The sequence below is a fragment of the Emydura macquarii genome, unplaced genomic scaffold (assembly GCF_026122565.2).
Source record: "Emydura macquarii macquarii isolate MOO-44397 ecotype Brisbane River unplaced genomic scaffold, CSIRO-AGI_Emac_v2 contig_1110, whole genome shotgun sequence".
Taxonomy (NCBI): domain Eukaryota; kingdom Metazoa; phylum Chordata; order Testudines; family Chelidae; genus Emydura; species Emydura macquarii.
Window position 1 is genome coordinate 43,952 of NW_027131247.1, and position 21,276 is coordinate 65,227.

At 49.1% G+C, this 21,276-nt stretch overlaps 1 protein-coding gene across 1 annotated transcript; it reads left to right on the forward strand.

Moving 5' to 3' along the window:
- The first annotated feature begins 15 nt into the window (after window positions 1-15).
- RETSAT (retinol saturase) lies at window positions 16-20,048 on the forward strand. Its single transcript, XM_067545799.1, has 11 exons — window positions 16-219; window positions 3,201-3,383; window positions 7,687-7,928; window positions 8,295-8,496; window positions 11,962-12,159; window positions 13,153-13,272; window positions 14,218-14,356; window positions 16,452-16,561; window positions 17,624-17,790; window positions 18,046-18,205; window positions 19,743-20,048. The coding sequence occupies exons 1-11, from the start codon at window positions 60-62 to the stop codon at window positions 19,886-19,888; spliced, it is 1,827 nt and encodes a 608-aa protein (XP_067401900.1). The 5' UTR covers window positions 16-59; the 3' UTR covers window positions 19,889-20,048.
- Window positions 20,049-21,276: the final 1,228 nt, after the last annotated feature.

The window sequence follows — 21,276 nt, forward strand, 5'->3', positions numbered from 1 at the left end:
CTTTCAGGGCTAATGGCCATTCCATTTTCATCCTGACAGAGACAGACGTTAGCACAGTTATGTGGCTGTACTGGATCTTGCTCGCCCTCCTGCTTTTCACACTGCTCAGATGGCTGCTCAGCGGCAGCAGCTCCCCCAATCCTTTCTCTGCTGACTCCAGGAAATCACCTGCCCCCTTGGTGACTGACAAGGCTCTTCGGAAAAAGGTCCTCAAACAAGGTACCTGAAAGGGCTTGGGCACCTGCTCCAGCCACATCTCGGCCGGGGGGGAATGGGTAGTGGGAAAGCAGCTCCGACCTCCACGGGCTGTGTGGGCAAAGGCAAGTCAAGACAGACTGGAAATGTGTGATCTGTGTCACCCTGTACAGACATTAGCCACATTTCAGAGCATCTCTGCCCCCCTGACAGAATGTCCGTTCCTTCCCTGCTGCCAGGCATGCCTAGGTTGGGATCTTTGTATATGTGCACCGTCCTCCTTGTACTCACTCGTGCCTACCCACATGCCCCTCTCTACATCTATCAATATCCAAACACATGCCAGTGCCGGCATGTACTCCATTCCCACCCACACCCACTCACATGCCAGTGCCCATATATACACCCCAGATAGGAGTACTTGTCTGCACCCCCAAGCCTTTCCTTTGCCTATGGCGATAGCACCCCTATCCCTTTCTACAGAACTTCTGACCTGATTTGTCCCTTGATTGGGTAATTTGCCTGAAATCAAGGCTGCAGTGACTCAGGTTAACTGCATTCCTTCCCCTACAGTGTGAAAGAGCTGTAACTCAGGATGATTATCTCTATAATCCCCTGCAGTGGTTTGTATAACAGATCCTTGATATTGTGGTAACGCCCATGCCCTGTAAGGTAATGCCAAATCACTGGACTGGAAGAATCAGCTGTGCAGCTTAATCAGTCCCGTACATATCATTCATGTTCCAAAGACTGGAACTAAATGTCCTGTTGATACAGGATAGGCTATAACTCAGTGCCTTGGTTCTCCCTACGTACCTGCCTGCTTCCACCTTTGTCTCTGGGGCGGATTCTTTTCTTAAGCACAAAGGGGCATGTTCTCTGAAGGGGAATGCATCCCATTAGCGCTGATGCAGAGATGAAGAAGAATCTTGCATGAGCATTGCCAGAGGCTGGGATTGGCCGACGGGATGGATCACTTGATGATACCTGTTCTATTAATTTCCTCTGAAGCACCTGGCATTGTTCACTGTAGGAAAACAGGATACTGGGCTAGATGGACCCTTGGTCTGACCCAGTATGGTTGTTTTTATGAGTCTGTTCTCACCTCTGGAAATTGCACTTCTCTCCCTCCATCATAGGGAAGGAAGAGACCCTGTCCCAAGCTTGTCTGTTATCTTTAATCAGACCTACCAAGCATCATCTGTGACATCTCTGCAATTAGAACTTAGTCCTGTGTGCCCACATCCAAAAAAAAAAAAGTCAAGAGAGTTAGATTCCATCACAAAATACGCCACAGCCTATGAGAAGTTGCACAGAGCTGTAACCCAAGACACCACGAGTTCTCCTCTTCTGGTTACTGTTAATATTTCTTCCTAACAATTGCTATTACTTCATAACCATTGCTGACCCGCACCTCAGATCACTACTTTAGGGGCAATAACTCTCTGATGCATTTTACAGATAAGATAACGGAGACGTTACACAACGTCACATCAGAGCTGTGAAAAAAATCCCAGTCTCTAATATAACAGGCCCGTGTCTCCTCCACTTTGCCGCACCGCCTTTCAGAAGGGATATGCCAAATCACATGCTTGGATGTACGCCATCTAGGCACTAGAGCACAACTGCTCCAGACCCAGGAATCCTAATACTCAACCTTCTGCTGCTGTGTAACCTGCTGACAAAGATATTAGATATCCCTCAGCAGGCTGCTCCACCTGGAAGATAACAGGCTTCTTTTGTCACCAGTTATCTGTGTAGATGAAAGGTATCAAGGCCAAAGAGCAATAGTAATAGCTTACTGCGGTACATGGTTGGTAGGTGTATAAAGGTGAAACTGAGAAGAGAGAGATCTGTTCTTCCGGGAAAGAGTCTGTCAAGGGGAAAAGTGAGACAAGGTGGGGGAGGTAACATCTTTTATTGGACCAACCAGACAATCCTATTGTTTGAGACATTTGCAGTTTGACAGGAGGATCTATTTAGATCTGTTTAGGCAGCACCCAGCACAGTGAGGACCTGATCTTCGTCGGGTCTGGAGGTGCTATTGAAATAGAAATAATTATTAATGCCCTGTAGGGAACAAGCCTGCAGTGGTCCCTGGAGGATGGTCTGGGAACTCTTCTAACTCTGATTCTGTCTATGAAACTGACCAGTGTAGCAGGAGGAATGTTGATTCTGAGGCCTGATTGTGAAAGGCCAGTGTCACCCTTGCTTTTTCCAGGGGCAATTTAGCAGCGACTGATGAAACAGCTTCCTTCATAACTCCGCTCCATGGAGGAGAGTCCAGACCTGCTGTCTCTCAGCAGCAACCTTGGAGCGATCTGTCAGGCTAAGCACATCCCAGCCAGGTGCACTTCTATCACAGCTCAGGTCCTCTTCCTGAACCACATCGGGTGATTCACAATGGGCTGGGGGAGAGTCCCTAACAATGTGCTGGGACATGGCGCCCCTGTGCGCGTGCATGTGTTGGTCAGGATCTCATGAGATCACAGGCCCTTCTGCACAGGGTAATCTGCTGTCAGGATTATAACATGATCGTGCCCCAGCTTTTATAATGTGGTTTGTTCTTGCCAGGGTAGCCAGGACCATCAGAAAACCATCTTACAATCTTGAGCTCTACACAGTGAATCTGTAAACCAGCTCTTTGCTGTTTTGCCAAGAGTCTCACAACCTTGTTACAAGAATTCCCCTCCTCGAAACTGGCAAGCTACAGGATCTGCACAGCTGAGACTGGGTCTCCATCTGGAGAAGCAGCTTTCTTATGACACATCATTAATTTCCCAGTTCCAGCTGATTTGGAAGAAACAGCAGTTCCTGTAATGTATGTGCAGCAGCCAGGGAATGATAATGGGCCAGCATCTAATGCCCATGTCCTTTCGAATGTCAACAATGGCCCAATTTCTGTCTGGTCCTAGGAATGACCAGAGTAAGACAGTGGGCGAGTTTTTGTCCCGGTTGTTGGAAGTGGCCCATGTATTGATGACAACTTTCTCCTTCTTCTTCAGCTTTCTCTGCTGCCAAGGTCCCCGAGAAGCTGGATGCTGTTGTGATCGGAAGTGGCTTTGGGGGTCTGGCCGTGGCCGTGCTCCTCGCAAAGGCTGGGAAGCGAGTGCTGGTGCTGGAGCAGCATGGGAAGGCGGGTGGCTGTTGCCACACCTTCAGCGAGAAGGGCTTTGAGTTTGATGTAGGTAAGTCTGCCTTAAACAGGAGGGGAAGGAAACCAGATGGAGCAGTTGGGAAATAGGCCACAGTAGCAGGGCAGAGGGCCGTGTCTTTCCTTCGTAGCAACAGTGAATAAACAGGCAAGGTCTTGAGACGATATTCCTGAGCGTTCCCAGAAGGGAGTGTGTGATGGAGCAGTCCATCACATAGAGGCCCAGAGGGCTGGTTTGATCTGTATTAAAATCCTCTAACGCCCGAGGAAGAGTGGGAAAAGAGAAACCAAGGAGTGTGCATATCACAAGAGCACAGACGCTGATCCATTTGCCCAGATAACTTGCAGAGTTTATTAACACCATAAGATCAGCGAGCCTCTGCGGCTGGGACTCCTGCAGTTGGATTTCCTGCCTTGCAGAGTTTCTAAGCTCTGTACGCAAAGCTTCAACTTCTGCTGAAATCACCATGTGCTCCTTGGCCCAGTGAGTTCCCTGCATACGATTCCCTGGCGCTCTCCTACTCTCTCAAAACACACTGCGTAAACCTGCCCTGCTATTAAGCAGGTCTGTGATTTTAACACCCACTTCACTGGCCCCAGGTGAGTGTTAAAACCTTTGACCAGTGTGTGTGGGATAAGATTATCCTGCCTAGATGACGGTGCTACAGAAACACGATGGGAGTTCTTATTGTTACTTTTGAAGCAAACTAGTATTTATAAATGGCAGTGGGATGAGGCAGAAGCCTGGGGAATTATTTAATAGAGGAAAGCAAGGAAACTTCCTGACTACTCACAAATAGGCAAATCCATTGCTGGGTCTGTTCAAACCCATTGCCTAGCGCTGTTTGAAACGTTTGCATTTGGGGCTGATGTTTTGTTGGTCAAAGGTGACATATAAAGTCGGAGAACTCTAGGGGTGGGCGGGGAAGCAGTTCAGCCAACTCTGTGCAAGAGGCAGGGCTGACGACCGGCTTCCCAGTTATAAAACCATTCTTGACTCTTCCGAGTCTCCCCGCAGATGCATTAGCTGGAGGCTGAAAGGCAAAGTCGGCATAGAGCTAGCCCTCCCCCGCACAGCCGTGCATAGCTGAACTCCAGAGGCAAATAGGTTCATGTTGCCTGGAGTACACGCCTTTGAAAAATCACCCCCGAGTGCAGGGCGCAGATTTTGCTGAGCTTGTAAACTGTTCCCTAAGGATTAGATTGAGCCGGATTGATGGGTGGCCTGTAGCTGCCCCACCACCAGGAGGAACTCTGGGAAGGGATTGTGCTTTGGAACACAATATCCTCTCTACTGCACTCTTGATTGTGGGGCTGTGGGCCGGGGGGGAGAAGGGGGGTCTTCAAAGAGTTCCAGTCCAGATCGTCTGGAGTTAGGCACCTAACCCTAACCCTTTCCAAAATGCAGCTTACTCACTCTGTTCCCACCCCTAACCCCGTTTGCCCAAGGGGACCCAGACAGCAGCATAGGCAGGGCTTCTGTTTTTCAGGACTTATTTGGAGCAATTTTTGAGTTCCATATAGGTGTCCAGAAATCAGGGATTTGCAGGGCTCTCTCTTGTCATGAGCTATGTATATATTGTAATGAGTAATTTCCTTGTCGTGTTCTCTAGGGCACTTTAGCATAGCCCTGTTTCAAACAATGGGCACCAGCAAGGACTACACGAACCGATTAATTAACGCACGACATGTTCGTGCGCTTTAGGAATCCTATCCCTGTAATCCGCAGTACTGCTCCAGGTAGACCAGCCCTTAGACATAAGCCAGTGAGCATGAACTGAGTAGATATTGCCAGTGTTTTTGCAGTGCTTAGTGGATAAACACTATTCTTTTAGTATGAGGGGTGTTGTCTCGGTGACTTTTGGTTTTAACCCATTAAACAGACGCCCTAAGCATAGCAAAGTACCCTTCAGGACACTCCTTCAGTTTCCCCATTGCACCACTAAAGGAAGCCAAAATTTTCCTTCCCTGGAGTAACACCCTGAATATATGTCAGCATATTGTGGTAGCAGAGAACTTAGCTTGCACAAGAAACTAGCTTCATGCCTAATTGTCCTATCCCCTGATCCCTAAGGAAGGCAGCGCTGGTGGTTTGAAAAGAAATGTGTAGTTTCCAGATGTTCTGGCGATCAGCAGATACCGAATGGCCCCTGGAGGTCATTGGTAACTAGCATCGTTCAGAGTAGATCTGTGGGGGACAGGGCTGGGGCAGAATCCAGTCCAGCCTCGATCTTCGTTGCACCCACTGGACATTGGGTGCTGCTGAGAATCTGGCACTAGGTCTAAGTATTCAAGAAGGAAAACATATTCTAAGATGCTATGTGTGTGTCTAAGGGTAAGTCCACCCTGCAGGCCGAGGGTTGTGATTGGAGCACATGAAGACATGCCTCAGCTGGCTTTAATGAATACCAAGCACTTCTGAAGCTGCAGTAGCACAGACTAGCTGCCCAAGTATGCACTCAGGCTCCTTTACCGCTATGCTGCAGATGCTGGAATCGCACCTTCAGCTGCGAGTGTAGAAAAGCTTGTTTCATATCGTATTATTTGAGGACGAGCTCATGTCATTAAAAGGACTGAACTGTAATACACACACACACACACACACACACACACACACACACACACAGAGTAGGGGCAGGATCTGAATCCCCTGCCTTGCACCTGGTGTCATTTACACGTGGGTAGAGCCAGGGTAGAAATCTGATTTGAGAGCCTCATATGCCCAGTTTGCACAGATGTAAATGGCATAACAAGGTGCCCAGCGGGGATGATCAGCTTTGCAACCCTGATCATGGGATGTAGCCTGTCTTCTTGAGTGTACATTGGATCAAGAGTTTAGGAAATAGTTTGAACTGTTTAAACAATACATATTCACCTGTCTAAACTCTATATATTTTGTACATATCCTGAAAACTATTCCACATGCCTTCAAAGCCTAATTATATAAAAGAAAGATTTCAAGCTACGAACACCTGACGTTAAAGCACATTTTTATAATATGCCCACGTTTTAAAAATGGATATTGATGCTTGATTTCACATTCAAATTTAACTTTTTTACCTCTAACCTTAGATGTAGGAGGAGTATTGTTAAAATCATGGTACAAGGTCTCCATATGAGTTGTGAACATGCGACGTGATTATTATGTAAAGATTGCTTTTAACATAACCTTAGATCTGGCTTTAGAGAAGCCTGGATGTTATGAGTGTGGATTTTGCTGCTCTTCCTTCCCCCCACTCCACCAGCATAAACTAGATAATCGATTGACTGCACTTCAGATACTGGCTGGCTTTCATAGGTGTAAACAGAATTCTGAGAAATGCAAGAAGGGCCAAAAACAACACCCAGCGGGAAATATCTCTACCTCCCCTAGTCACAGTAATGTTGGTGTCACACTTCTTAATTCCCAGATTAAAAATTTAGGTAATTGGAATTAAGGTTGAGAGTACATATAAGTCACTTAGAAGTAAAAACATTAGCGCTCTTGCACTTATCTCAAAAACTAGCGTTTCAAACCCAGGGGAATTCACAGGTAAGGTTAAGCTTAAAAGAAATAGACATATCACAGTACAAAATGCACAGCTAAGTCACTCAAACACCCTTAACTCTGCCATGCAATAACCATACAATTGTCGATTCACAGACTCCAAGGTCAGAAGGGACCAGTGCGATCACCTAGTCTGACCTCCTGTATCACACAGGCTACAGAAGTTCCCCCCAAACAATTCTGGTTTGGACTAGAGCTGACCTTTTAGAAAAATGTCTAATCTTGATTTAAAAATTACCAGTGATGGAGAATCCACCACGACCCTTAACCAGGTTGTGTTCCTAGGTTCGATTCAGCTGACTTTTCTTTTTTTTAAAGACCCATTAAACTTACGGTTTTAAGTGAGTGACTCAGCGATGTTAAAGCAGAATCATTTTCCAAACGTATGGATTGTGAGGTTGTCAGAGGTGTTGATTTGCTGAGATGCAGGAGTAAAGTCACCATTAAGGTTCTCTGTGAGAGCAAACAGAGGGAGGGAGCGTATGTATTGCTTTTCAGTAGGTGTTCAAGGCGGAAGTGAAAGCCTCGTGGAGTGCGTTATCAACAGATCTGTAGGAGATGTTGGGCAAGGGATGCTGGAAATCTTACCCTTGCCTTCTCATGTCCATGTTTTCGAGCATTTGACTGGGTGGAGTGTGTCCTGTTGCAGCCTTCCCTGTCACTAAACGTATTTAATAAAAAGCCCTTTTAGCTTTTTGCATGTATCCAGCGTTTCACATAGCCACAGCCCATTGCAGTTTAATATCTGGAGTGCAGCTTCCTTGTGTAACCATTTGCCATTGCCTTCCAGGTATTCATTACGTAGGGCAGCTAGAGGAGAGGTCCCTGACGCGCTTCTTCGTGGACCAGTTCACAGAAGGGCAGCTACAGTGGGCCAAGATGCCCTCGGTCTTTGATGCAGTAATTCTGGGAGAGCCTGGAAACAGCAAAACGTATCACCTGTACGGTGGGAAGAAGGAGTACGTCGAAGGGTTAAAGAAACAGTTTCCCAATGAAGCAGCAGCTATTGAGAAATTTATGGGACTTGTAACGGTAATCCTGGCTTTGTCTTTACTCCTCCTCAGTTTGTTACCTCTTCCCCACTGAGTCTCAAGGAGCGTCCAGTTAGAACAACACTCTGCATTTTAGGGCCACTCATTTCAAACACAGGGATACGCAAGTGTCTAGCTCTTCCCACCGGAACGCGGTGGGGTAGCAAGGATAGGACTGGATTTCTGAAGCAGAGTTCGTGATTTTTAGCCACTAAAGAGCAAGGAATGTGATCAACGTCTCTCTCTTCATGCAGCCAAGTTCTAGGGCCTTTTGCCTTGTGGTGGCAAAACTTCGCTGAGCTCCTGCTCCAGCTCGTGCGTGTTTCTTCACAGCCGTTGCTTTTTTCTTTGTTTGTCCCCCTTTCAGAGAGTTGCCCGAGGAACTCCCCACATGAGCATTCTGAAAATGATGCCCGTGCCCCTGGCAAAGTTCCTGAGCCTCACCGGCCTGCTGGCGTGGTTCTCTCCGTTCTTTAGGATGGCGTCCCGAAGTGTGACCGACGTGGTCAATGAACTCACCACAAACGAAGAACTCAGAGCGATATTTAGCTATATCTTCCCCACTTATGGTATGTGAGTCTTTTAGCAAACAGACCAGTTTTCTAATCTAAATCCCCTTCTCTGAAAATATCCTGCATGGACTCCCTGCGGTGGATCGCACCTGGATGGGAAACCTGGGTCTTGGCCACTCCTTGTTCCCTTTCACAAGAGCCCATGTTTTAGGGCTGGGGAGCTGGCCAGACTCCAGTTCAGACTTTTACATTCTGCATCTCTGAGTATTCCTTGCCTTTTCCATCAGGCACAATTTTCTTAACATCCTGTTCTGAACTCTTGTGTTGCTTTGAACTGTTCATGAGTTGCTCACTCCAAAGGTGGCTGCATTTAAGTGGGTGAAACAGTCAGCTTGTAGGGGGAGCTGATGGTGACCTTTATATTTAGGTTTCCTAACATTTTCCAGTAGAAAAGTTCCTTGTAACCAAGAAGCTCTTAGATCTCCATTGTGTACAACAGCCTCTGAAATTCAGCAGGGAAAGCCATCAGGCTAGAGAAGTGCCTTTTCTTTGTCTGCTGAAATTCCATTCAGGTTAAACTACTGACTGCTACCATGTCCAACGTCTGGAAGCTATCAGAGCATCTGTACTGGGGGGTGGAGAGAGATCCTGGCTTGGCTCCCCCGTCCCACAAGCAGAGACATAGATGTGGAACGTGTCTTCAGTGTCCCATCCTGCCTCTGGGTGCCCCACATGGGGTAGGAACTTCTCCACAACTCCTGGGGAGGAAGGGATACTAGATTCCCCACAACCACTCACCAGATCCAGCTCTGAGCCCATCTGTCCATCCTCCCTGTCTGGAATAACAGCCTTCTCCTGCTGTCCGTGACTGTAGTTAGTCCCGTAGCTTGACTGGAAGCAATCCATGCTGAGTGCTAAAGGTTCAGGATTCATACTCTGATGATGATGCCGGGGTTGTCAGAATTGTACATACCAGAATTTGTTTTTTTTACCCTTTTTTGGCTCTGAAGAAACCTAGGAAATGGCATATAAAAACCTGCATTCAAATGGTTATTTAGTTTGCTAAGTCAAGCACTCAAAAGTTTTAAAAAAACCTGCAAACACAGAGGTTGCCCAACAACCTTATTTCTCACCCTGGTGTGTACAATATATGATGCAGTCTTTAATTACATGATTAAATAGTGTGTTCCCCCCCCCAAAGGATCCCTCTCTGATTCAGTGCGCAGAATAAACACACAAAGGGGCAGAATTTAGGTTGGATGGGCAACTGCAAATCTGGCATTTCCTAATGTTGTAGGGCTTGATTTTGCAACCTAAATAATGCTCTTTTAGTTTAGCATTTTTTAAAAAAAGTCTATATACCAGAGTTTGTAAGGAGTTGGTCAGATTTGCCAAGTACACAGGGATCTTTGGATGAAAGGTGCTATCTACACGTCAGGGGGTATTGCTAAAAAGTCATGTTTGTGTCCAATTCCATTAAACAGAATCAGGACAAGAGTGGGAAAAGAAGATCAATGGAGAGTAAAAACCACGTGAAACCCTATTTTTAAAGAAAAGACAGCCTGAGCACATCAGGTTCCCCTCTACCTTGAGCAGGGGTTGAAGAGACAAGACTACTGCAGCAATATACAAGTTAATAGAGGGGTGACTCACATCATCATGCAGGTGTTGGCTGCGCTGGGTCAGGCAAAAATTTGCTAGCATGCATCTTCCAGATGACTGCAGAATTAAAATCAGGAGAGAGTGAACTGTCAGTCCAAGGCAGCTGTGTGCAAATTCCCATCCGTGGCAGCTTGCAAACTCAGTGCTCTTTCCATGCATGAGTCAGGATGGCCCACCCCAACACCAAGAAAAGCAGACCCAGTTGCCATGTGTGCATGTAGATTGCTTCTCACAGGGGAGCTGTGCAAATGATTAAAAGAATCTGACGTTCGTAAGCACTTCTGGCTTTGTATGCAAAGCTGCTCCCAAACACAGGCGTCCCTTAGTCAGAGATTCATAGATAATTATTGTCAGGTTTTTTTGTAAGGGCATTGTGATCATCTTGTCTAATCACCCGCATAACACAGACCATAGAATTTCACCCACTTACTGTGGTATTGAGCCCAATAACTTGACTAGTTAAGAATATCTTCCAAAAAAGCATCCAGTCTTGATCTGAAGACTTCAAGAGGTGGAGAGGCCAGGACTTCCTGAGATAGCCTGTCCCACTGGCTAATTGCCTTCACTGTTAACAATTGGTGCCTTTTCTACCATTTGAGTTCATCTAGATCTGAAAGCCAGACAAAGTTAGTCCTAGGTCTCCACCTCACTTCTCCAGATTCTTCTATAACGGGTGAATTGCGTATTTCTGATAACTAGTCATGGAAAGTGTTGCCAAGTCTTGCAATGTTATCAAGAGTCTGATATTTGGTGGTGGTCTTAAAGCCCCAGCTCCTGGAATCAGGTTATTAGATAACTTTAAAAAACCTTAAACTTAGCTTTCACATAAACAAATTCTGTCCCCACCCCCACACTAGATGGGGGAGAAAAATTTGAAAACATGAACCTCAAAGGCTCCAACACCAAAAGACAAGAACCCCACATTTATCATCATTTTAAAATCTCATGATTTTTAGGCCAGTCTCATGATGTTTGGGGCCTTTTTGGACAGGTGGGATGGGAGAGGCTGAGTACAGGTGCACCTGCGAAGAAGAAGTGAAAGCAACATCAAATGCGGGGCTAAATTATTATTCAGGACCTGACCACGGCACAGCTGCAGGGCCTTGTGCTCCCAGGGGACTGGTCCCTTCTACCACCCCGTGCAGTGCAAGGAGGGTCCATCACGGCCCTGCACCACCCTCTGCTCTGGCCTAGTGGCTGTGCCACCTGCCGGGACAATGCAGCATTCATGCTGGGGTGCCAGGGGAGAGATTGTGCCACCGGAGACACAGCCTCTGCCTTCCCCCCACCCCTCCCAGTTCTGTTTGTGGGCTCCTTGCTGCACGACGCAATCTGGCTCTACAGATTTTTTTGGGGGGGTGGGGGGGGAGCATAAGTAGTAGGGAAGAGGAACAGATCTCTAAGGGTATGTGCACCCAGCCGCTGGGAGCTGTTTCCCAGTTGGGGGAGACAGACCTGTACTAGCTCAGTTCGAGCGAGCATGCTAAAAATAGCAGCGTGGCTGCAGAGGCCTAGGTGGCAGCACAGGTTAGCCGCCGAGCCCTTAAGTACGTAGTAGGTACTCTGCTTGCGCTTGCATGCATACGTCAGCCTGAGCAGGGGAGCACCCTCCCGGCTGCTGGGGAGATGTTCTCCGAGTTATTTTCGGCACAGCACCCAGCATAAGTGTGCATGGCACTTTGTAGATAGATCAACTGCTGGATTCCTGCCCCAGCGAATTGACAGTGCAAAACGGAATTTGAACGTGCCTAGGAATTCTTCTTGAGAGAGAAACCTGTAGGTTAGGCCGCCCAAGGGAGAAATGCAGCAATGAAGGAGTTCTGCATGGGAACAATCCCTCTTCTTTGCTTGGTCTTCCAGGAGTGGTTCCAGCCAGTGCCAGCTTCTCCTTACATGCACTTCTTGTGCATCACTACTTGGAAGGGGCATGGTATCCCCGAGGAGGCCCCAGTGAAATCGCCTTCCACACCATCCCTTTGATCGAGAAGGCTGGAGGCGCTGTTCTAACCAAGGCGGCGGTGCAGAGCATTTTGGTGAATGCAGAAGGCAAAGCCTATGGTGAGTGAGGCTTTTTTTACGACCACATCACATTGGCGGCTCATAGTCATCCTGTGATCAACCAATACACCCAGGTCCTTCTCCTCCTCTGTCACTTCCAATTGATGCATCCCCAAGCTTATAGCAGAAGTTCTTATTAGTCCCTAAATGCATGGCCTCGCACTTTCCACTATTACATTTCATCCTATTTCTATGACTCCAGTTTACAAGGTCATCCAGATCTTCCAGTATGATATCCCGATCATATACCTCCCAACTCTGTGTCATCTGCAAACTTGATTAGCACATTCCCACTTTTTGTGCCAAGGTCAGTAACAAAAAGGTTAAATAAGACTGGTCCCAAGACCGATCCCTGAGGAACTCCACTAGTGACCTCCCTGCAGCCTGACAGTTCACCTTTCAGTGTGACCCATTGTAGCCTCCCCTTTAACCAGTTCTTTATCCACCTTTCAAAAGCTGCTTGCAGGTAGGCCGGAGGAGGGCAGGGTGAGATGTCAGCCAGCTGGCGGACTGCACTGAAAGGAGAACAAAGCCCCAGTCTCTCTGCACTGCAATAAGCTGGACCGTCTCCAAAGCGGCTGGTCAGCCCTTCTTGTACTCATTGGCTCCTCTGCAGGGCAGTCTCCACACACGCACGCATCCTATGCTATCAGCAGATCTGCTGGGATCTGTGCAGAGGGCGTCTTGTTCCTCTTTGATATAAGGGCTGATGTGTGCTTGAAGGAAGAGAACTGGAAATGCTAGGAGAGCCATAGAAAAGCCTATAAACACTCTCCCCAGTTATTTATGCTTTGTCCCCACTTCCAGATGCTCCTGTGATAAAGCCCACACTCAACCCAGCCTCCTTCCTGCACCTGAACTGATCACACACCGCCTGCGTCTACCACTCCTACCTAACCTCTGGAGAGTAAAGGGCTCCTGCCCCAGGGCAGTGCAGGCCTAGGGGTCCACTCAGTTGATTAAGTTTTCTTTTATCTCCCCTTTTCCTTCCAGGTGTTAGTGTACAGAAAGGCCAAGATCTCGTGAACGTCTTTGCTCCTATTGTGATTTCTGATGCTGGAATATTTAATACCTATGAGCGGCTATTGCCAGCAGAGATACGAACGTCACCCGGTAAAACACCATAGGCTTTACCGTAACATCACGGCGCCTAAGAACGGGCAGCTCCTGAGAGCTAACGTACCAAAAATCCTCGTTGTGCTAATCTCCTCCCACCTAAACTCCACTCTAATACTGGATCATAGTTCACACATGCTGTTAGAGGAGTGGTTGCTTGATAGCAAGTCCTATAGATAAGGATGCAAAACCGTTTCCATTCCAGATGATTTTGTGAAAAAAATGCCGACCATTTGAAGTTGTTTCCATTTTGCAGAGTTCAAAATCGTCCATTTTCTTTGATTTTTTTATCGATGTTTTTAATCAGATTTGTCCAAACCAGTTATAGAATTACCCCAACTCTATTTACCAAAAACTGGGTTCTTTTTTTTTAAACTAAAGAACAGGGTGTCAGTACCTGGAAAAACTTGGAAAATTACTTCAACAAATTTTGATTAAAAGACACTGATTTTTTTTTTTTAAAAGCATGACCCACAATTTTGCCAAGTCTTTTGGTTTTGAAAAAATGGCTATTTTTCAATTGAGACAACTTCTCTGCAAAAAGCTTGTCCCAGGTATTCTAGTACTTGGGGTTTCAAGGAGATCTAAGCACGTGGACTATTTGAAGGGGCAGTAACGTGTTAAGCTAACAGGAGCCAAATACTATATTAATCAAAATTTCAAATGAGTGGTCTCTGTTACTGTCCTGTAACTCATATAGTTTGACCAGATTCTTCAAACTTGGCAGAAACCTTCTGCTTTGCCTGTAGCATAACGCTGGGAAATTCCAGGCCAAACCCAGTTGAAAAGCCAAAGTTGTGGAGGAAGATGGAGGTTTAGTTGGGCTTTGTAATGGAACCTGGACTCAATCCTAACTAGGGAGAATCTACCACTTCTCCATGGTGCAACCATGGTTCCTCAGGAGGTGGGATGTTAATCTTTTGTTTGCTCCCCTTTGTGCAGGCGTTCAGTCCCAGCTTCGCATGGTGGATCATGGCCTAGCAGGGTTCAGTGTCTTCGTAGGACTCAAAGGCTCAAAGGAAGAGCTGGGACTGGAAGCTACAAACTACTTCATCTACTCACATCATAACCTGGATGAAGTGTAAGAAGAACCTTTGCTTCTGCAGCTCAGTATGCTTCTTCCCCATCTGATGTCTGAGTTACTTTATATTTGACTAGCAGGATGGTCCATGTGCGTACTCCCAAAGTATTATAAAACGCATACGTGGAGCAAGCTACAAAGTCCGCCAGTCCCCAGCTGTAAAATTGTCCACCTCAACTTCAGGGTGAAACATGATGGACAGAATTCAGAGCAAACAGTCAGATTTTCACCCAGGAGTCTGTCTCCAGTTCAGAGTGCAATGGGCAAATGGGGTCAGAAGACACCAATCTCTTCATCTGGGCCCATTAGAGATGCCAATAATGTACAAGTTAGCGGTGTGCCTGCGTCCCAGAATTTAACACCTGACTAAGTTCAGATAGGGGACGACTTACAGTCAGAGGCTAGGATAGCGCCCCTGCAGGGCAGGTCACAGCAGGATTGGTGTCACGCACACTGGCATGGTGGAAGGTGGAGAAGTTTGCCTCATGCCAGCAGAAAGAACCACTGTGATCACCTCCTAGATAACGCAGGCTCTGGGGGAGCCCAGCAGGCAGCCCAGCTTCACCCAGCCCATCCTTTCACACAGATCACCCCAGCAGCATTGACGCAGAATAACTTTCCAAGGGACCGGTGGGTGTGACAATGAAATCCCTGTTCATGCAAGGTCCGCACCATCTGGGTGTCAGCACCACAGGCGTCCTCACGCAGCACATTCAGTTCCCTGCTGGGAAATGCCACAGCCTCCCAGTGTGACTTATCGCGCCGTGCCTCAGTTCCTCACCGGCAAAATGGAGCTAACTCTTTGTCTTGTCTGGTTCGATAGAGACTGTCTTTTACTGTGTGTGTACGTAAAGGGCCGAGCCCAAAGCCCTGAGTGCTACAGTAATGCAGAGAATAAAGGGCAGTCATTTGCATGGCGCCATTCAGGATGGCATCACAGATGTGGTATTGAGGACTCAGATGAACACCCAGCCTGTGGCGGTTCCCATATCTTCTGAACCAGAGACCAATCTCCGTCACCAGCAAGAGGAAGGATAAGAAGGTAGATTCAGGAACCGAGTAGCCAGATATAAGAAGAGGCTCAACAGATGAAATGTGCCCCCCCCCCCACTACTGGAAGGATGTGGACAAATCAGAGAGAGTCCAGTGAAAATGATTAGGGGGCCGGAGCACAAGACTTATGAGGAGAGGCTGAGGGACCTAGGCTTGTTTAATCTGCAGAAGAGAAGAATAAGGGGGGATTTGAGAGCAGCCTTCAACTAGCAGAAGGGGGAGTTCCAGGGAGGATGGAGCTAGGCTGTTCTCAGTGGTGGCAGAACAAGGAGCAATGGTCTCAGGTTGCAGTGTGGGAGGTCTAGATTGGATATTAGGAAAAAGTTTATTGCTAGGCGGCTGGTGAAGCACTGGAATGGGTTACCTGGGGAGGTGGTGGAATCTCCATCCTTAGAGGTTTTAAGGCCCGGCTTCACAAAGCTCTGGCTGGGATGGTTTAGTTGGAGTTGGTCCAAACAAACCTAACTGTTGTCTTCTGCACAATTGCTGATGCGGGCACTGAGGGAACGCATGCTGTGTTTGGATTTTGTACAGCACAACAAAGTGAGCTGATGAAGCAGTTGGATAAATATGAGCAAGATGAAGTCCCAGAGCATAGGTTGCTGATGGCTGATAAAGAGGGATCCCACAGTTGGCATGAAACAAACTTCTCCACCTTCCATGCATGATGAGACCTCCAAGGGATGATGAGACAGGGCACGATGGGGGGTGGTTTTAGGCTCCATATTATCTTCATTTTTGCTGGAGAGGAGGAAGCTGTGAACTAAACAGCAGGAGAGCAGCAGTTTGCTGGTGCCCCAGCCACAGTGGGGGCCACTCTGGTGCGGCACAAGACACCGCAGAGAAGCGGTGCCAGCATAATCACTGCAGAGACTCCAGAGCAGGTTGGAGGGGTGAGCAGCAACACAGTGGGAGGAATCCTGAGTGGCCTGAGAAGTGCTGCCCACCTGTTTCCGCTAGGATTCCTGCAAGGTGCACATGGACTAACCTGGTTGCTTGTTAGCCAAAACTCATGGAAAGGCTTTTCTGCATCTCTCTGCAGCATGAATCGCTTCCTTGCTGCCTCCAGAGAAGAGGCTGCAGAGGACATTCCTATGCTATTTGTGACAGCTCCATCAGCCAAGGACCCCACCTGGGAGGAGAGAAACCCAGGTAAGAATGGTATTTGTATCATAACGGGAATGATTCTGCAATGAGGGGGAGCCTATTTCTAGCCCTTGACTCAGAGCGTTGGCCCCTTTTTCTGGCTCAGACACCATTGGCTTGGTCCCGGTCCAAGAAGGGATTTTTTTCTAGGCCATTTGAGACAACGATCTTTTGAGCCGCTTTCTAGTTTTGCAAATGCAGAATAAATTAACTTTCTTCCGTGGGTGAGAGGGAGGGAAAATCTAGTTTGCTCTACCAGTCAGAAGCTGGCATTTTCGAAGTCAGATGACTCTTGTAGAGAGCCATGGTGTACGTGTGGGAGAAGGGGGACAGAAGAGGAGACGGGATACAGTTTGGCACTGTGATGCCCTCTGTTACTAAACCACATGGAGGGTGTGACTCGAAATTAAACTGTAACAACACAGCCAAATCCCGACGGAATTAGATCAGATCATTCGCTGAGTGGGTTGGAATTATGGGCATTAAATACAAAGCACTGGCCGCTTACCCAAGCAGTGTTGTTTCTGCCGCGTACATGCTACCTACAGTATTTCCTTGCATCTCACCGGGAAGCATTGCTGGAGACAGGACGTCACGCTGATGGCCTGTTCCGCTGTAGGAATGAATAAGTGCCCAAGGAGAATTTGGGAGTTAAACTTGCAGGCCGTGGAAGCGAATGCGAGATTGGAGCGTGCCTTGTCTTTGAGGTGCTCATGCTGGCCGAAAGGAGCGCCTCTGTCTTGGAGACACTGCGCTGAGAAGGCGGCACCATTGTCGTGGTTCTTGACATTCTCAGGATACCTGCAGATGAGACTCAAAACAGAACTGGTCGGTCAAAGCAGAGGCAATGATGAGGGCAAGGAGCTGAAACGTGGGAAGCCAAAGAGGCAGGGACACTGGCACCGGTGGCAGCTGAAGGGACAGGGCATGGACACCGGTGGAGGGAGAGCTGTCTGTTAGGTGCGAGTGGAGACACGGCGACTGGCAGCAGAAGCTACCCTCTCCCGTAGCTCTGGCTGTCCTCCAGCCGTGACACTGCAACCAACTCCTAGTGCTCTGTCATTCCAGGCAAGTCGACGCTGTGTATCTTGGCGTTTGCGCAATACAAATGGTTTGAGGAATGGAAAGACGAGAAGGTCCAGAAGAGAGGAGTGGACTACGAGAGCCTGAAAAACGCCATTGTAGAGTCCATTCTGAAGACCGTTTTTAAACTCTACCCTCGCATCGAGGACAAGGTAAGGAAACCTTTCTTTATAACGCAGTCAAACGCTGGTCACCGACGTTCTGTGGTGGAGAACGTGGCGTAAGAGTCTGTTATACAGGAAAGGACCGTGGTGGACTCAGGGCCCCCTGGGTTTGACCCAGTTGAGGGACTTCCACTGCGCTTTCTTGCACAGAAGTGGCTTTTCAGCAGACATTCAGGGGCCCTGCTCAGTCATTGCACCCTGCACGCAGGACTCGGGCTCACCTAATGCCTTTGTCTTCAACAGATCGAGTGTGTGTCAGCTGGATCTCCGCTCACCAACCAGCACTACATAGCGGCTCCAGAAGGAGAGCTGTATGGAGCTGACCACAGCATTTCTCGCATGCAGGCCGAAGTGACGGCCGCATTACGCCCTCAGACCTCTGTGCCAAACCTCTACCTGACAGGTATGCTCTCTCCGACTGGATCTCCCCACTCTTGACTCAGTTTCCCTCAGCATGGCTGTACTTTTCCCCCTCCATCGCCCAGAGTCCCCTGAGTGAGACCTGCTGGGCTGACTCTCAAACCTGGGGGTGTCTACAGGGTTAGGGAGAGAGAACTGAACAATGCTGCATAAGGAAGGGTTGGAAATTGAATTTCGATTATCTAGCCCCTGCCAGCTGCTCTTAGCAGCTCCCCCTGCCTCCCCTGTAGCTGACGCCACCCGCCACCTCCACACGACACCCCCTCAAGTACTGCTAGTTCCACCCCTTCCTGCTTCCTGAATTGTTGAAGCCAAGCAGGAAAGAAGGGATTAAAGTCCCCCTGTGGAAAACCTGGAAGGACAGGATGGCGAAGGCACAACAGACCAGGATTTCTCTGAGAAAGGAGGGTGCCTGGGAGACTCAAAGGCCTGAGACTCAGGGGAAGGCAAAGCAAATCGGAGCAGACAGTCTTAGTCAAGGTGGGCAGGGGTGAGGAACGAGCAGCCCCGTGGAATTAGAGCTCAAGGGGAGGGAGGAGGGGAAAGAAGCAAACCAAAAGCTCCAGCAAGAATAATAGGAAGCCAAGAGGGGGCTGAACTGTCTTACTGAGCCAGCAGGCACGCGGCACCCCTGCTGCTGCTCAGAGCTTTGGCAAGACACAGAGCAACACCAGCAAGGCCCTTCCGCTGTCAAGAACCATCAGTTTCATGCTGCTGATGCTCTGCGCAGCGGAGCCTGGCCATATGGCTCCCCAAGGGAGGCAAGAGCCGAGGCAGGCAGCACCTCTCCCCGTGCAGTGGCTGCAGAGAGGCACCGGAGGTTCAGTGTTTCCTTCCAGCTGCTAATGACACCTAATCGCCAGAGGGGATGTGGGACAGCATCCCCCTTAGCACCTGCTGGGAGCATCCGCCTGGACCTTGCCCTCTGCCACCCTGCACATTAGCATCTCCCTCTGGGGGGCAGGTGCCTCCAATGTGCATCTGAGCCGGTCAGCGTTGGGGGAGGCGGCTAGCGGGGCCACAAGGATCAGCCTGAGGCCCCCTCTTCCCTGATGCCTCAGTTAAGGAGCTAGACGAGGACGTGGGGGGACGGTCCAATGGCACAAAGGGCAGCCAGGCGCCCAGCTCCCCGGGGCTAATGGGCTCCCTGGAGAGCTGCCCTATCTGCACGTGTTCTGCTCCGTTGGGGAGCATCTGCCCAGAGAGGAGCTGGAGGGAGACGCCAGGAGCTAGGGAAGGCCCAGGGGACAGCAGGCTGGATGCAGCAGCAGCAAAAACCGAAGCAGCAGGGGCGGGAGCGGAAAGGGTGGGGGTGTTTTTGGGGGGTGGGGAGGCAGCGAGTGGATGGCCAGGCAGGACCCAGGATCAGCACATCCCCAGCTGTCAGTGTATCACCGTCCCTGAGTGGTTGATTGCCGGGTTCTCCACCAGCCTGGCAGCGTTCAGCGCGACCCAGGCAGTGCGTTCTGGGGTGCACAATCACGGGAAAGGGGCCGCGATGGCCTGCCATTGTCTCCTAGGGCAGGACGTAAGCACCTGTGGCTTTATGGGAGCCCTGCAAGGAGCTGTCTTGTGTGCCAGCGCCGTCCTACAGCGCAACCTCTACCGGGACCTGCTGCGTCTGTGGAGAAACAGCCTCGCCAACGACTCCAAGAAGAAAGACTGAGCTCCTGGGACCGAGCCAGCCAGCGCCTCTCTGCCTTTTTCCCCTACTCCTGCCCCCTCTGGGTGCCTTATCCCAGACCTAGACATGTGGTGTCTGGTCATTTGTAACATGGCGTAACGCGTAGGACTTTTGTTTTAAATACAAATTTTTTAAAAAAATATCCCACAAATTTAAAAAGGTTCAACTCTGTGAATGAAGCCAGGGGCGTAACTGGCACCTCAATGGTGGCCAGAACCAGCGGCAGCTCCCTTCCGATCCGCAGATGGCTCTCGCGTGTGCCGTGGAGCTGAGCTGTTCATCGCACACCTGCTTCCCATTCCCCGTGCCTCATGCGTAGCCCTGGCCAGGGAGCAGAGTCCAAAACCAGCAGCGTGCGCCGGCCTCCTGTTTGCCCTTCCCCGGGGTGGGGATTCGTCCCTTCGCTGGTAATCAGCTGGGCACGGAATCCAAAGGGCAGCGGGTGTGGCTCTGATCACGGGCCTGACGCTGAGCCTCTTGCCCAGCAAGTGCTATGAAATTGGTGCTAAGATGGCCACTGCCATGACCAAGCCCTGGCTGGGATGGTTTAGGCGGGGTTGGACAAGACCTCCGGAGGTTCCTTTCAACCCTCATCTTCTCTGATTCTGTGTGGTGCCAGCCATTTTACACATGGTCATGGTTCCTTCCTTTCTCACCTGCTGTGGCCCTCTCCTGCTGGAAGGTACTTGAACTGTCTGAGTGTCTCACTACAGCCACGAGTACTGCTGCACCTTGTGGGGCGCTGTTACCTCTATACCCCCAGCCTGTATCACAACCCACCATGGTGTCAGAACTGGTGGGATCCTGCCCCCAGAGAACTGAAGGGGGGCGGAGACTACGGTTTTGTCTACATCAGAACTGCACTGATTCCATTAAACTGGTGCAAAACCCCATGGGGATCCTTCCCTCCCCCCACATTTGATTTACTAAGTAGATTCCCTAATTCAAAATTTTAAAACCTGATTTAGCTGAATTCAGTAAGTGTCTACATGGAGTTCGGACTTGGTTTAACGTCATGTCTGTTCAGGCGTCTACACATAACCTTGCAGCTCGGTCATTAAGCTTATTTAGTTAAGCCAAAGCATTTTGAAGCCGGTGATTTCACTTTAGCATGTCCCTGTAAATGTACACAGGGCCAAGCTAAACTGCTCTTAACCAGGTTTAATTTATGAGGGTCCACATGCGAAGCCCCCATCTGATGTTTAGCTAAATCAGTTTAAAAAGAATCACCACCCCTCTGGTTAAATGCGAGCAACTCTGTGCAGAGCCCAGGCCTTTACCGAGCGTGCAGCCACTTGGAATCGAAACACGACCCGTGTGCGTGAGATCTCCCCCCACCGCAGAGAGGCTGGAGACATGTGATGCGGGGA